Source organism: Equus przewalskii, chromosome 23, assembly GCF_037783145.1.
Source record: "Equus przewalskii isolate Varuska chromosome 23, EquPr2, whole genome shotgun sequence".
NCBI classification, from domain to species: domain Eukaryota; kingdom Metazoa; phylum Chordata; class Mammalia; order Perissodactyla; family Equidae; genus Equus; species Equus przewalskii.
In genome coordinates, this window is record NC_091853.1 from 9,490,609 (window position 1) to 9,506,258 (window position 15,650).

Below are 15,650 nucleotides of genomic sequence, written 5' to 3' on the forward strand. Positions count from 1 at the left end.
TTGGAGGATTCAAACCATTTACCTCTAGAGTGATTATTGATACAAGAGGACTTAGTGCTGCCATTTTATCACTCATTTTCAAGTTGTTCTATATTTCCTTTGTTTCTTGTTCCATGTATTTTGCACTACAAATTCAGTTTGTTAGTTCTCTATGATGGTTTTCTCAGTTTTCTCTTTATTTATTATTTGTATCTCTGTTCTGATTGTTTGTTTAGTAGTTACCATGAGGTTTGTATAAAAATTTCATAAATGTGATAGTCTATTTTCTGATAGCCTCTTATTTCCTTAGCCTAAGCAGGTTCCATCTCTTTCTTCTTTCTTTCTAAGTTGTTGTTGTCACAACTTATTCCATCTTGTGTTGTGAGCTTGTGGTTAAAATGATGAAATTATAGTTATTTTTGATGTTTTCCTTCCCTTTATCTTTAACGTCATAATTGTTTGCTAACCTGTTCTGATAGAAGCCTTCAATTTTCTGATTTTGTCTGTCCATTTATCTCCTTGCTCAACGCTTTGTGAATGCTTTCTTTTTCTTTCAAGTATGAGGACCTTCTTGATGATTTCTTGTGTGTCAGGGGTGGGTCTTGTGGCAATGAACTCCCTTAGTTTTTGTTTGTCTGGGAAAGTTTTTATTTCTCCATCATATCTGGAGGATATTTTTGCTGGACAGAATATTCTTAGCTGAAAGTTTTTGTTGTTCAGAATTTTGATATATCATTCCACTCTCTCCTAGCCTGTAAGGTTTCTGCTGAGAAATCCACTGAAAGTCTAATAGAGGTTCCTTTGTAAGTTATTTTCTTCTGCCTTGCTGCCCTTAATATTTTTTCTTTGTCATTGACTTTTGCTAGTTTTATTAACATATGCCTTAGAGAAGGTCTTTTTACATGGTGTAATTAGGAGTTCAATTAGTTTCTTTTACTTGTATCTCCAGCTGCTTCCTCAGATTTGGGAAGTTCTCAGCTATTATTTCTTTGAACAAGCTCTGTGCTCCTTTCTCTCTCTCTTCTCTCTCTGCGATACCTATAATCCTTATGTTGTATTTTCTAATTGAATCACATATTTCTCAGAGAATTTCTTCATTTCTTTTTAGTCTTAGTTCTCTCTCCTCTTCTATCTAAAGCATTTCTGTATTTCTGTCCTCCAGATTGCTAATTCTATCCTCCATAATATTAGTTCTGTTATTCAGGGAGTCCAGATTTTTCTTTATTTCATTCATTGTGTTTTTCATCTCCAACATTTCTGATTGGTTTTTCTTTATAGTTTCAATCTCTTTTGTGAAGAATTCCCTCTGTTCATTAATTTTGTTCCTGATTTCATTGAACTGTCTATCTGAATTTTCTTGTAACTCATTGAGTTTTTTTTATGATAACTGTTTTGAATTCTCTATCATTTAGATTGTAAATTTCTGTGCCTTCAGGATTTATTTCTGGGTGCTTGTCATTTTCCTTTTGGTCTGGAGTATTAATATATATTCATAATATATACTTCATACTGTTTGATGGTGTGGATTTCTGCTTTTGCATAGTGATAGTATCTGGTTGCAGATTCCACCTGTTGCCCCTCGGGGCAGGGGGGCAGGAGCTGTGTATTCTGAACCCACCATGATCCTTGGCATCTGTGCCTGTCCTTTGGAATCTATGCTGATAGGGCCCATCTGTGATTGTCAACTCACTTGGTTGCAGCTGCTTCTTTTCTAATGCATACATGGGTGCTCTGGCCAACTGGCTGAACTACAGCACTGGGCGGAGGAGGAGCACTTTTTTTCACATGCACCATCCCAGGGGCGTTCTCACTCTGCCCTCACTATCTGCTCTCCCGGGGTGCTGGCTTGATGAAGACACCCCCACAATAGCTTAACCTCCTCTGCGTGGAGCTTTCCCATGGTTTGTGAGGGAATTTGGAGAGTGAAGGCATTCCTGCAGAAAGCCACCCCTCCTTGCTCTTTTCTCAGAGCTGTGCATCATCCCATGCCCTGGGTCACTGCCAGTGGGGGTGAGAGGGGAGATCCCTTTACCTCCTTCCACTTCCTTGTAGGGGGGGCCCAATGCCTCCACTTTCAGACTTATGGCTGTGTGGGTCTCTCAGATATGTTTTGTGTTGTGTGAATATTCTCTGTTAGTTTATGAATGTCCTGTTCCTTATATCTTAGAGAAGAGAGACTAAGGGAAGAGCTCACTCTGCCATGATGCTGATGTCACTCCTTGGACCTGGTTTATATTCCTCATTGTATTAGTTTCCTGTGTCTGCTGTAACAAATTGCCACAAACTGGGTGGCTTAAAACAGCAGAAATTTATTCTCTCACAGCTTTGGGGGCCAGAAAGTCCAAAATCTAGATGTCAGAAGGGCCACCCTCCCTCCAAAGGCTCTAGGGGAGGACCCTTCCTTGCCTCTTCCAACTTCCAGTGGTTCCTGGCATTCCTTGGTTGGTGGCGTCATCATTCCATTCTCTGCTCCTGTCTTCCCCCGACCTTCTACCCTGTATGTGTCTTTGTGTTCTTTTCTGCCTCTTATAAGAACACTCTCATTTGAATTTAGGCCGTTCTAATCCAGTATGGTGTCATTTCAATCCTTACCTTAATTACATCTGCAAAGATCCTATTGTCAAATAAAGTCACATACTGAGGTTGTGGATGGACATGAATTCAACCCACTACCCTCATCTCCTGAAACATTATCAAGACTTCAATGCCAGCAACTCTACTTCTTATGCATCTGTTTTACTTCATTATTCCACTCTCACCTCCTAGTTCCTCTTTTCCTATTTGACTCCATTAGGAGTGTCACAATTTGTGTGCTCAAGACTTGGTCATCCTGAGTTTCTAAAGAGATACACAAAGGTAAGCACATATTTATTAGAGTTTCTCATTGAGGGAAGTCAAAATTAAGGAGGGTGGGACTGTTATATTCACATACAACTCTTTCAATCTTGTACTTGGTTGACCTGTTCCTCAAGCTGTCAAAATATATATATATATATATATATATATATATATATTTGTATTAATTTCCCCCAACTTATTTGAAAGTTCCTTAAGACAATGTGTTGTTTTACCCAACTTCCTCGTGAAGGGCCTGGTGTATAGTAGATGCTCATATGTATTTGTTGGGTTGAAATGATTCAGACTCTTACCTCTGACTATGTCCTAACAAGACACTGACAATCTGAATGGGAAAGGACTGGACTGGCATGAAATTCTCTCTTCATTGCTCACGGACTTTGCCTTCAAGCCCAGCCTCTATGAATACAACCTGCTGGCCTGATGTTTTAGAAAAAAGGGCCCCTTTGTCTCTCCCTTCCTAGGCATGCAAAGACCACACTTGCAATGCTGATGGGGGTAATCTAGATGTTTTGTCTCTTCCAGAGGAGAGGAACCTGAGTTGCCTCAAGAAGATGATGGGAGAGTGAAGGGCTTTCATGGACTTCTCTAAAATACAGTCACAGAGCCTGTGTCTTGTTCCTCTGGTAAGAAAGTGAAGTCCATGAGGATAGAGACAAGGCTTGACCTCTATATTCCTAGAATCAAGCAGTTTCCCCACACAGAGCCAGACCCAATAAACCCTGGATGATGATGACAGTGCTTATTCATCTGGCTGAAGTTCAAGCAGATGTGGTCACTCTGCTGTCTCCTAGAATGCCCAAGAGAGCCTTGCCTGCTACGTGGAGAGACAAGGACCTCAAGGGGTACCTGGCTTTCAAGGATTCCATATCTCCTGCCTCAGTGGAGTTCCAGGAGAGTTACAGCCCTCTCCTTCCCTGTGGCCTCTGTGCCCAAGGCCACAGTCCTCTTGACTGTCAAGCTGACTCTGGCTCACTCCTGCCTCTCTGGCTGTATGGGTGCCTCCCTCTCCTCTTACCACAGGGAAATCTACACTTACTCTGAGGTTTTGGATCTGACTGTGCCCACCAAGGCGCTCTCCTCCAGCTGCTTGTGGTCCAGGCTGAAACAAAATGTTTTGTGTGGTTTCAGAGACGAGGTCACGCCCATTTTCTCTGGCAATGTTCTTAATTGATTTTCATTTGGGGGAATCAACAGTTGATAGGAAAGCAGCTTCTTCCTTCTTTCACATCATTTCCCCTTTTCCTTTTTTCTTTCTCCTCTTCCTAGTTTTTCTAAATTACAAACCCTGATGAAAAGGCCAAATGTTAGCAATTTAGGTGAAATGCATTGCTTTTGGTAGCTATGGGGATGAAGATATCAAAGAGCCATAGTTAGTAGGGTTTGAGAGTAGAAACTCCACAAAGCCACAGGGCGAGTCCCAAGGATGCCGGCACATGGCAGAGGCCCCTTTTCTGAAGAAAATACATGGTCAGGTGACCCCTGCAGGCCTCCTAGCAGCCCCGGAGCAGAAGTATGTACTATGTCTTTCTGTCTGTGGTCCATGCTGGGGCCTGGGACGGAGCAAGAAGAGAACACTCACTCTACATTTCATGTCTGTCCAAGACCCCTCTCCATGGCTTTCTTCCAGAAACCCAAAGATCCTTAAGTTCTATCCCATCCCCCACCTCCAAGCTAACTTGTGTTAGAGTAAGAAAAACATTCCTGGACACATCTTGTTTCCTGCTAACTTTATCAGTTGTCAGTCAAACCAGGTAAATTTGAATTTTGTCCTGATTTATTTTTTAAAAGGAAATTAAAATTGTGTTTCTAAATGTTTTTTTCATCTTCTGCTCTTTGCTGTCATAAATAACTAACGTAGTCTTTTGTGTTGTTTGCTAATTGTTTCATGTCTTGTCTCTCTGAGGGTGGGATTCATGTCATAAACTGTCTTGGATGTCTCATGATACAGGGCACATAGTAAGCATTCTGTCCTCAATAAATGCCTTTTCCTCAAGTAATTAAGTTACCGGATTGAGATCTACTTGCTGGACATCTGCTGTCTGGGTTCCATTAGGAGTTTTGTTTTTACTTCCTCAGATGTAATTCATAGTGAACAAGCACCCTGACTTCTCTGCTCAAGGAAGAGAAGTGGGGAAAAAAGTACAATGGTAACTACCTACCTCGCTACATCTCCATAGGACGCAAGCTGTAGGGTCATTAGTATGCTGTGCAGTGCTGAGAAATCTAGTGTAAAAGATACATGAAGAATATAAACTGCCATTAATTCGTTTACTTCTTTCACAGAACCACAGGGCAGAACTTCGTTAACGTTGATTCCCTTCTACTACAGGGAATGCTAATCTGTGTTTCCCTATAAAAATTTAAATTCCATGAGGGCTGCAATGATGCCGATGATCATTAGTCTATTTTGTTCAATTCTATATCCCCCTGTCTTAGAACAGTCCCTAGTACATAGTATGCATTCGGTGAATATTTGAATGAATGGACTTCAGGTCATATTTGGTAAAACCTTATAGATTATGCTAATCAGCAAAGTAGAGATTAGACTTGTCCTCTCATACATTTGAAGTCTGTGCTTGTGGTTTGATGGCAGGCCAAGCGTCTCCCACTCTGATTTGATCTGAGATTCTGTAAAAAACCTCAGTCTCATGCTTTCAGTAACCACAGGGTCTGCTTCTAGAAAAGGAGGAGCATTTGCAGTAATGACGGGGAATGGCGACCCAGCAGGAAAAGCTGATGTAATGAAAAGGAGAGAACAGGCCCACACATGTGAGTACTTGACTGTAGAATGTATTTGTCTGTGTGGGATGTCCATAGTTACCACACAGGCCTTTCACAGGATTCTCTTTTTCCCTTTTGCTTCTTTTAGTTATCCTTCATCCTTCTATAGTAATAGGGTGGGTTCTGATTAATGCTGACTTTAATACTTAGGAATCAAAGAGGATTGGCACCAACCAATGATGACATTATTTGGATTAACAAATCTTGGTAATCATTGTTTCCTCTGAGAAGACCCAGATTTCTAGATATGGACATGAGTTGGTTAATCTTGCAATGCTCTAACAAGGCTGAAAGATCATTATCTCCATTTTTCAGATGGTGAGACCAAAGCATGGACATTGACCTGAGGCCAAGAAAGCCAGTCCTGCCATTGTGGTCTTTTATCTCAGTCCCCAGGCCTTCTTGAGCTCCTAATGCCAGAAAACAGTGGGACCTTGACTTGTCCCTACTATCTGATGGAAAAAATGATGTGCTCCATCATTCTAACATTATCTTGTTTTCTATGGCTTATGTTTCATACCACTGGAAGAAAAGCTCAGGCAAAAGTGATCATCTAAAAAACTATTTGAGTTTAGGATCTGCCCATCCCTACAGGGAAACAGAGGAAATTAGGGGAAAATGTACTGGTAGATATTACATAGCTTAAAAATTCTTTAAATAATTAGCGGTCTCTGGCCTGCATACTGGGGTGTAAGCTCACCATGCTTTTACCTTTGGTTTTCAGTCCCAAGGGTGGGACGCAGTAGAAGTTGCAGGCTCTTGAGCCAGACAGCATTGGCTTACCCACTTAACTCACTCTGGGGCCTTGAGCAAGTTAGCTGACCTCTCTGTGCATCAGTTGAAGTCCTCACTTGTAATAATACCCACCTCATTGGGCTATTGTGAGGATAAAATGATTTAGCACGTTTCATACTTAAAGCCCTTAAAACAGCACCTGGCACACAGTGAGTGTTCGATAAATGCTCTATGATGATTATGATGGCGATGATTCCCCTTCTAACAGTGGGCCACAGACATCCTTTCCTCCAATATTGCCTCATGTCATGAAATGGCAATTTCTAGATATGATGGGCATCCAGTTTATTGGACCTTACCCCAAAATGAAACTCTTTGGGCATTTCCAGTAAAGGAAAAGAAGAATAAGATTTAGGAAGAAAGCAAAGGAATGGTTAGAAAGATACAAATAGAAAAAGCAATTAATCCTTGTGTTCATTCAACAACCTTTATTATGTATCTGCCATATGCAAAATACTATACAGGACTGTGGGGGATATATATTATATGCATGTGCACACGTGTACCCATGCACACGCACACGCATGTGCGCACAGCATTGCTTCTGACTTCGAAGCATCTACTCCTGTCTCCTCCAGGAGGCTTTCCCTGGGGACCCCAGGCAGGGTTAGGGCTGCTCCTCTGTTGGCTCCTAGCACCCCAGCTTCAGCACTCACCACGTGAACAGACTTGTGTAGCCTGCTTGTTTAGAACACCGTGAGCTCCACAGGCATAGGAAACTCGTCTTTTTGGCTTTTGTAGCACCCAGCAGGGTGCCTGGTGTTTGGTGGACAGGACAGGACTGGGTGCAACTAGCAGAGGTTGTGTCTTTGGTATTTATCTTCCTCTCCCCCACCAACCCTCCACTTTGACATTGTACTCTTAGCCTTAGACCTCACTTTTAGGCCTCATTGGTATCCTTAACCTGTTCTTGGTCCCTCCTCACCTGTGACTTTCCCTCTGGCAGTTTTGCCTCCTTGATTCCACTGGACACATTGGGCCTCAGCCCTGAGCCAAGGGAAAGAAGGGGTTTGTCTTCTCCAACAAGGTGCATCTTGAGGGAACTTAGAGGGATCGACCACAGGCATCTGGTGCTTCAGAACATCAGCTCCTCAGGCTCTGGCTTTTGCGTCCCCCAGAGATGGCCTCTCTTTTCAAAAGACTTCTCTACCTATTCACTCACCTTCCACTAGAAGAGGAGCCCAGCACGAAGTGAAACTGGAGGCTAGGGGGTTGGTTGGCCAAAGCTTGGATCAAAGAACTTCACATTCGACTGGGTTTGCGTTGGTCTTTCTTCCCTGTTCTCCCCAACCAGTTTCCCGAGCACAGAGTTCTCAGGGCCTTCCTGTTCCCTCAAGGGCTGCAGGCCTGTCCAGCTCATCTCCCAGTTAAGTCTCTGCAGCTTCTGGCTTCTGTCAGTGGCTGGAAGCTTAGGGCTTTCTGAAAGCAACCACACAATGTGTGTCTGCAAAGTGTTTATGCCGAGCGCAGTCTCATGCAGGCATTTGTAAACCTACTGCCAGTTGCTAACTATCTTTGGCACTCAGTCTGAATCCCTGTTCATCTTTCCAGTGCACACAGAGAGGTGCATCGTCCTGTGACACGCAACCTCCCCGCCAAGGATCTGCTAAGGTGCCTTACTGTACCTTCAGGTTCACGTTGTCACCATGCACCCTGTTGCCTTCTGCAAAGACCCAGCTCCTCTCCATCTCCCTCTGTGGTTACGTTTACCCAGATTTTTCACTTGCAATTGTTTCTGAAGCTTATGTTTAAACCTTTCTTCAAACCACAGTGGTATGGCAGAAAGTAAGGCTGCCAGGGTTTAAATGAGTCATGATGCCTGTCTTCCCCTTGCCTCAGGTCATTTTCTTCTTCTGGAACATTGTAATGGAAAGGAGGACAGACATTTTTCTGCACTTGTCTGGTGGCTCCTACTGGAACATAAACTAACACATGGTTCGTGTGGCGCCGAAGCTCTGGAACAGAGGCTCATCACAGAGGTTATTGGATGAGCTGTGGTTGGTTTTGGAGTTGGCTAGACAAGGAGGATTCCTGGGGGATGTTTTTTGTCCTTTGTTATTGCTGAGGGGCTGGCTATAAGAACCAAGCAAGAATAATGATGGCCTTTGAAATTCTGGGTTTTATTCTCAAGTCGGTGGTGACTTGGGTTAGATGACATTTTTGATGAGAAATATATTTTTAACAGGCCACTCTCTACTTCCTATCTCTAAATCTTGACCATGTGGATCAAGAGTTTGGACCCTTGAGCCACAGTGTTTCTCAATTGCCCTATAGGGCTGGGAGGCTTAGCCAGGTATGGCTGGCATGTCTATGCGTGTCATCACTGTTAATCATGAAGGCGCTGGATAAAGAGTCACCTTCTTTGACTTGCATTCAAGGACCTTCAAAATCTGGTTTCTGCTTACCACTCCAATGTGCTACTCTCTTCTTTGAACTCTTGCTTTGATCAAAATGGCACTCTTTCTTTCATGTAATTTGATATTTTTACTCCTCTGTCAGTTTCCTCTCAATATCCTTATAGGATGTCTCTTCCTCTGTAAACATCAGTTTCACAAGGGTTTTGATGTTGGTGTCTTTCTGCCCTTCTCAGTTTTCACCTGTCTTCTTTCACCTGATGACTTCAGTTATCACCACTAAGTCTACATCTGCCTCTGTCCAGAAATTTCCCCTGAATTCTAGACCCCTATAATCTCATTGGATATTTTGGATGTCTCAGTGGACAAACTCAACATGTCCAAAACTGAATTCATCTTTCTCTCAAGCTTGGTTCACCTTCTGTATTTCCTGCCTAAGAGAATGACCCAAAGCCAAAATCTGAGATTCACCCTACATTTCTCCCTCATCCTTTCTTCTCATCCCAAATTGGAACTCTTGATCCCTCCCTTCTCAATCTCAGGAAATTGTATCATCTTACATCCAGCTGCTCAAGACAAAAACTCTTGAGGTCTCCTTGATAGTCCCCTTTCCACCATTCCTACATTTAATCCATCAGCAAGTGCTATGAGTACTACCTCCAAAATATTCTCCAAACCTCTCCCTCTTGGTGAATGAGTCCAAGAAGTCACTAGGTTCTGCAGACTTGATGCCATAACATCTCCACGGGCTGTTTTCTCCCCTTTTTCGCTCTACTCTTCCTTTAGGTCGGGCACTCTTCCTCCCTTGTCCAGACTATCTTAATTGCCTCCTTACTAATCTGCTTGTCTCCAGTCTTACATCCTTTAAAGCCATTGTTGATTCATTCCAACAATGTTTGTGGAGTGACTAATGGGCTTGGGAAACAGCTGTGAACAAGGCAGATGTCATGCCTGCCCTGTGGGGCTTACATTCTGGCAGAAAGGCAGATGTCAAAACCATACTGGCAAGTATGATGAGTGGTGGGAGGACCCTGGGGGCTGAGAGTGTCAAACTTGGAGACCTCACCTAGCCTTAGGGGTCAGGTAAATCTTTTCCATGAAGGAAAGTTTCAACTGAAAACTGAGGAATGAATAGGAGGCAACCAGGTGAAGGGGAAGAAGGTGAGAGAAACGGAAGGGTGTCCTCGTCAGAAAAACATCAAATCACAAATGTGTGATGTATTTCCTCCATGCTGTTATCAGTTTCATCTTTCTATCTTCTTTCTTATAAGTGTTTTTTTTTCTGATAAAAAGTAATAAACATTCATTGTGGGATATTTGGAAAATACCAAAAGATTTAGAAAAGAAAATACCATTTATTTGCAATCTCCCCACCCAGAGACAAGTGTGTTTGCACTGAGGTGCATGTCCTTTTGGTTTTGTCTATGCACATATACATTTTCAAAATGATCGTTCTACACTGAAAATCTCATCATATTATTTCCTTTCTTAAAAACAGTCAGTGGCTCCTCACTGTCTAGGAGCCCAATGCTTAGCAATAAATGTTTGCTGAATGGATGACGAAACACACAAGTGAGTGAGCGAATAAGTGTATGCGGCCTCACCTCCACGTGCTCCTCCTCTTTTTCATACCTGTTTGACGAGGTCTTGTCTTAGGGTATGACTCCACCCAAGGCTGCTTCAAAGGCTCTGACTCTCGTGACAGTGCTCGTCTTTAAGCACGGATTGTCTTGCTTCTCAGGGTCTTAGCAAAGGTGGACTGCCTTCAAATGCTGTTTTTCTAAATTTATACTTAGAAGCCTTTCATGCTGAATTGTCTGTTGACAACTCAACGTGATTCCATCCCTTCTCTACCCACCGTACCTCAGGGGTTGGAAGCCCGAGAACACACTTCTCAGAATCTTTTGCTGGTAGTGTTCCCGGTTGGATTCCACCAATGAGAAGCATTTGCCTGAGGCTTGGAATGGAAAAGAGAGGCGGACATATTTTTGTTGTTGCTCTGGCTGTGGAGGCACTTGTGTGGCTGCGTGGGTCCCTGAAAACTTCCTGCTGACAAGTAAAAATGGCAAGTAATAGGATATATTGGAGTATATGAGGAAGCCATTTTGTGTAAACCTAATTTGGCCTGACCTTGTCTTTCCAAAAGGGCCTGACCGAGGCCGTTGAGCATGCATTGTATATCTGCTTTAGAGATTCCCTATGGCAAGAGCAAAGGCCCTTGAGATAAAGGTGCAACTTCCCTCCCCCTCCCAACATTGGCATTTCTTTAAGGATTAAGCATCTTTCCTTAGGCTAGGAACTGATTGCTGCGCTCACCTGTGTCCACCCAGCTCAAGACAATAGACTTGCCTCCTGCTACGCCCACCAAGAGAGCAGACCCACTACCTGCTGTGTCCATCAAGCGCTGTGCTGACAGGGCAATCTTGTGACTATTGTGGGAGGGACATTTCAATCACATGTGAAACGTCCTGTATGGGGGTATATAACCACTCTGTATACCTCACTTCTTTGGTGCCCTTTCTTCCTTCGGGAAGAAAGGCCCCGGGCCATGGTCCTCAGATTTCAGCTCAGAATAAACTCACCCAAATTTTCGTTTATAGATTGGTTATGGATTATTTTCGCTGACACTGCATTGGTGCTGGAGGCAGCTGGGATCGCCAATGGTGATTTCTTACAGTTCCGGAAGCTCCTAATTTTCTGAAAGAAAGAGGCAAACCTGAGAGCTGGCCTTTGCTCTTCTGTCCCTTTCTATGGCCTTCTATGTTAGGGCTTGTGTTTTCCTGACCATGCCTCTCTGAGCTCCCTCGTGGGCAAGGCTGGGGTCCTGTGCCTCTTTGTACCTTCTTACCTGCAGTGCCTTGCCCGGCTTAGTTCCTCCATACATATTTGCTGCCGCTGAGAATGACAGTAACACCCGATACTTTATCAGTGTAAACAAAACATCTTATTTAGTGGACAGAGGTGTATTCATTTAGTGATTTAACTTTCTCCTCTACAGCAGTGTATTGAGGATTATGCACTTGCACAAATACAACAGGAGTGCAGACAAGGGAAGACCTGTCAAGGACTCAGCTCACTGAGGCTAACACCGATTTTGCAGCACAGTCACTACGTGGGGCACCCACCAATATTGATTGATGCGGGGTCGGTGAGCCAGGGAGTCGAAAGAAAGATTTCTTAGACTCTTAAGATCTGGCAGTAGTGCTCTTTTATTTAGAGAATAGAATAGCACGGGGATAGGACCCATGGGCAGTCAGAGCTTCTGCTGCCGCCGCTTCTGCTGCCCCCACTGGCATGGGGACAGGGCCCATGGGCAGGCAGAGCTGGTGCATGGGGACAGGACCCACGGGCAGCCAGAGCTCCTGCTGCTGCCCTGAGTTGAGGGTTAGGGCTAAATTTAAGGCATAGGTATGTGAGTCATCTCTTTACAAAGACAAAGGAAAGAATATGAAAAAAAGTTAAAATGGTATCAGTGCAGGGGGGGTCTGGTCGTTGGGTGATCCCATGACTTTTAGACAAGAATCAAATTGGATTAAGTAAAGGTCAGAAGCCACCACCCTAAATCAGTTACATGAGATTGCCAGACAGCAACCAACTTAAGTTCTTGCCTTCCCCATTAAGAGTTTCTAGGGACAAGGTCATCTCTCTTCTTTCTGGTACAGAGAGGGAGGCACCTTTTACAGATAGATTTACCTTACAAATGTAAATGTGTCCCAAAAAGGGCAAGTTCCATTCCCCAGAGCCTCCTTCCCTGTCCCAGTTTATCGAAAGCAATCAGCCCAAAACAATCCCAATGCCAAAGAGACATATCCTGGGGTGGCCAATTTCAGGTCCCTACAAGGTCATCCCCTCTTCCTTCACAAATTCAAATGTCTCTCAAAAGGGCAAGCAAAATTCCAGTCCTCGGAGCCTGCTTCTCATCTGCAGTTTTAAAAGTAACCAGCCTAAAAATCCTCATCATAAACCGTTTTAAAATTAAGCAGCCTAAAAATCCTCATCATTGATCAACTCTCTATTGTTGTCTAGAACCTGCCTTACGCCTTATGGGGGCTGGATGAAGGGGATAATTATGATAAACGTGTATCTATTTGCTAAGTGCCTGGTATGTACCAGGTGTGGTGCTGGCTCTTGGAATTACACGTTGAACAAGAGTGACAGCTCTCTGCACTCCCAATCTCATTGCTTGATGCTATGACTAAAAGAAATGAAGTCAGTCATTCACTGTTCCCACCCCCACTCCCTATGACTGTGGCATGAGCGTGTTTGGCCTCACCAGGCCTACGTAGCCCCCAGCAGAGTACTAGACTTTCTAGGAGATGGGGCTGCACACCAGGCCCCGCCTGGGTGCCCCCAGTGCCCCAGCATCTCTATGGTCGGGTTCAGCTTGGTCCTTTCAGGATTGCTTGCTTCTTGCTCAGCATTTCATTCATTGTGGAAAACTGGCATGGAAGCCAGTGGCATTCACCTCTAAATACTAGAAAGAGGCAGGGAGAGTAGTAATGTAATTGTCAACAGGCAGGGTTGGACGAATTTTACAAATGAACTAGAGCTGTATTCCATGCCAGGCCACAGGGTGGAACATACGGGGGATAGAGTGACATTTAAACACTGTATTTTGAGATTTTAAGGAAAAAGAAAAGAAATGTAAAAACCCCCTAAGTAACTGAAGGGCAGCACAAAGGTGGCCATCCCATAGGCTTAGCTCATGCTTATCAATTGCTTACTATGGGCCAGGCATTTTCCCAACAAGTTACACAACCGATTCATTGAATCCCACTGGTGGGCAGTTGCTGCTATGATCCGCATTTCACAGGTCGGGCAACTGAGACAGGGGAGAAGAAGGACCATGCCCGAGGCCATACAAATAAGTGGTACAACTAGGGTGTGAACCTGGAGAGTTGGATTAAAATAAAAGGACATATCAAATCCCCCTCCTTTGGAATTTCTCCTGGTTGCATCTGAGCTAGTCTGATGTGGACACTCAGAGAGCAGGTACCAGAGAAGTGGTATTTTTAACAGGGAGCTGTAAAGGGGGCCTGGGATGTCTTCCATTACTGTTGGGATCTGAAGAGATGTTAGCGTTCAAATCCCAACAGCCACATATATTCTTTGGGCCTAGACTTTTGTCCCAAAATGTGAATGTGCCATCTGATCGATAATCAGCCATCAGCATCTTAGTGTGAGTCGCGACATTAATTCACTTAATTTTCAAGACATGAGGCTCAGAACAGATCAATTATAATGGATGGAAGGGAGGGCGAAGGGGCCAGAGAAAGAGGGGCTGGAGATAGCTTTACTGAGCATGTGCTGCAGGAAGCCAGGTGGTGACACCTATTCAGAAAAATACACATCTTTGAAACTGTAAGAGCATCCTCTTGAAAATCAAGATCGGAACAAGGACACCAGCTTTCAGCGCTTCGATTCAACTATGTCAAAAATTACAAAGATAGAAAAGAAGGAAATTAAACTGTCATTACTTAGATGATATAATAATTTACATAGAAACTTGTGAAAATCTATAGAAAAATGGAAATTAATAAGAGAATAAAACCAAAAATATAAGGTATCTTATAGTAAATCTAACAAAAGGTATAGAAGATCTCTCCGGAGAAAATTATAAGACGTTGTTGACAGAAGATCTACGTAAATGGAGAGAGAGCCCACGTGTGTAGTCAGGGAAACTGCGTGCTGTGACTATATCCATGCTCTCTGGGCTGGTCTGCTCAGGCTCCGATATTACAGTACCACAGACTGTGCAGCTTAAACGACAGAAAATTAATCTTTTCACAGTTCTCGAGGCTAAAAGTCTGAGATCAAGGTGTCAACAGGGGTCGTTTCTCCTTGGCTCGTAGATGACCCTCTTCTCCCTGCCTCTCCACACTTTCACATGTGTCTGTGTTGTCATCTCCTCCTCTTATAAAGACACTAGTCAGAGTGGATTAGGGCCCACCCCATGACCTCATTTAACCGTAATCACCTCTTTAAGATCCTATCTCCAAATGCAGCCACATTCTGAGGTACTAGGTCTAAGCACTTCAACATATACAATTGAGGGGAACACTCTTCAGCCCATAACATTCCCTAAATTAATCCACAAATTGAGGACTACCCCAATCAAGTCGAAGCAAGGCTTTTCATGGAACTTGACGATTTGAATCTAAGTTTATGTGAAAGAACAAAGGTCAAGTATAGACTAAAAATCCTTTGAAGCAAAGAATGAGATGATAGGGTATGCCCACTTGGAAATTGAAACTTATTACAAAATTACAATAATTAAGGCAGATCATATTAGTACAGGAATAAACAAATAGATCAAGGGAACAGGATAGAGCATCCAGAAGCAAACCAACACATATATGAAAACTTGATAAATGAGCGATGACATGGCATATTAGAGGGGCAAACGTGGCCTGTTCAAAAGCTGGTGCTAAAGCAACTAGAGACCCACGTAGGAAAATAACATAAAATTGAATCCTTTCTTTATGCCCTGGACAAAAGTAAATTCTAGGTATATTATAAGCCTAAATGTGTTAAAACAAACAAAAATTTTTATGGAAAAATATAAGCGACTATCTTTTTGACCTCAGGATAGGAAAATATTTTTTAAACAAGTCATAAAAAGAATAAGTCATAAATATGGGAAAGACTGATAAATTTGATCAAATTAAAATTTAAAACTTTTGCATATGAAAATACCAGAAAGAAAGTTCATAGAGAAGCAACAATAAGAAGAAAATATCAGTAGTGCAACAATGCAGACAAAGAATTAGGAACCAGAATGCATAAAGAACTATAAATTGGTAAGAAAAATACAAACAATCCATGATTATTCCCAGAAAAGAGAAAAAAAAAATAGCATATGAAAAGATACTCAACCTCATT

General features: G+C 43.0%; 1 protein-coding gene across 8 annotated transcripts in view; it reads left to right on the forward strand.

Moving 5' to 3' along the window:
- The window catches only part of TNN (tenascin N), a 104,407-nt gene that overhangs the window by 11,792 nt on the left and 76,965 nt on the right, over positions 1–15,650 (forward strand). For 2 of the 8 annotated variants that reach the window (XM_070590924.1, XM_070590922.1), the window contains exons 2-4: positions 2,774–2,835; positions 3,361–3,461; positions 5,519–5,607. The exons of 2 other annotated variants lie outside the window; for them this stretch is intronic. In XM_070590924.1, the coding sequence (XP_070447025.1) occupies positions 5,541–5,607 (67 nt within the window). In that variant the 5' untranslated portion in view covers positions 2,774–2,835; positions 3,361–3,461; positions 5,519–5,540. Of the gene's footprint in view, positions 1–2,695; positions 2,836–3,360; positions 3,462–5,496; positions 5,608–15,650 lie in introns of those variants that run through there. 4 more of the 8 variants (XM_070590925.1, XM_070590927.1, XM_070590923.1 and 1 more) reach the window with 4 other exon arrangements.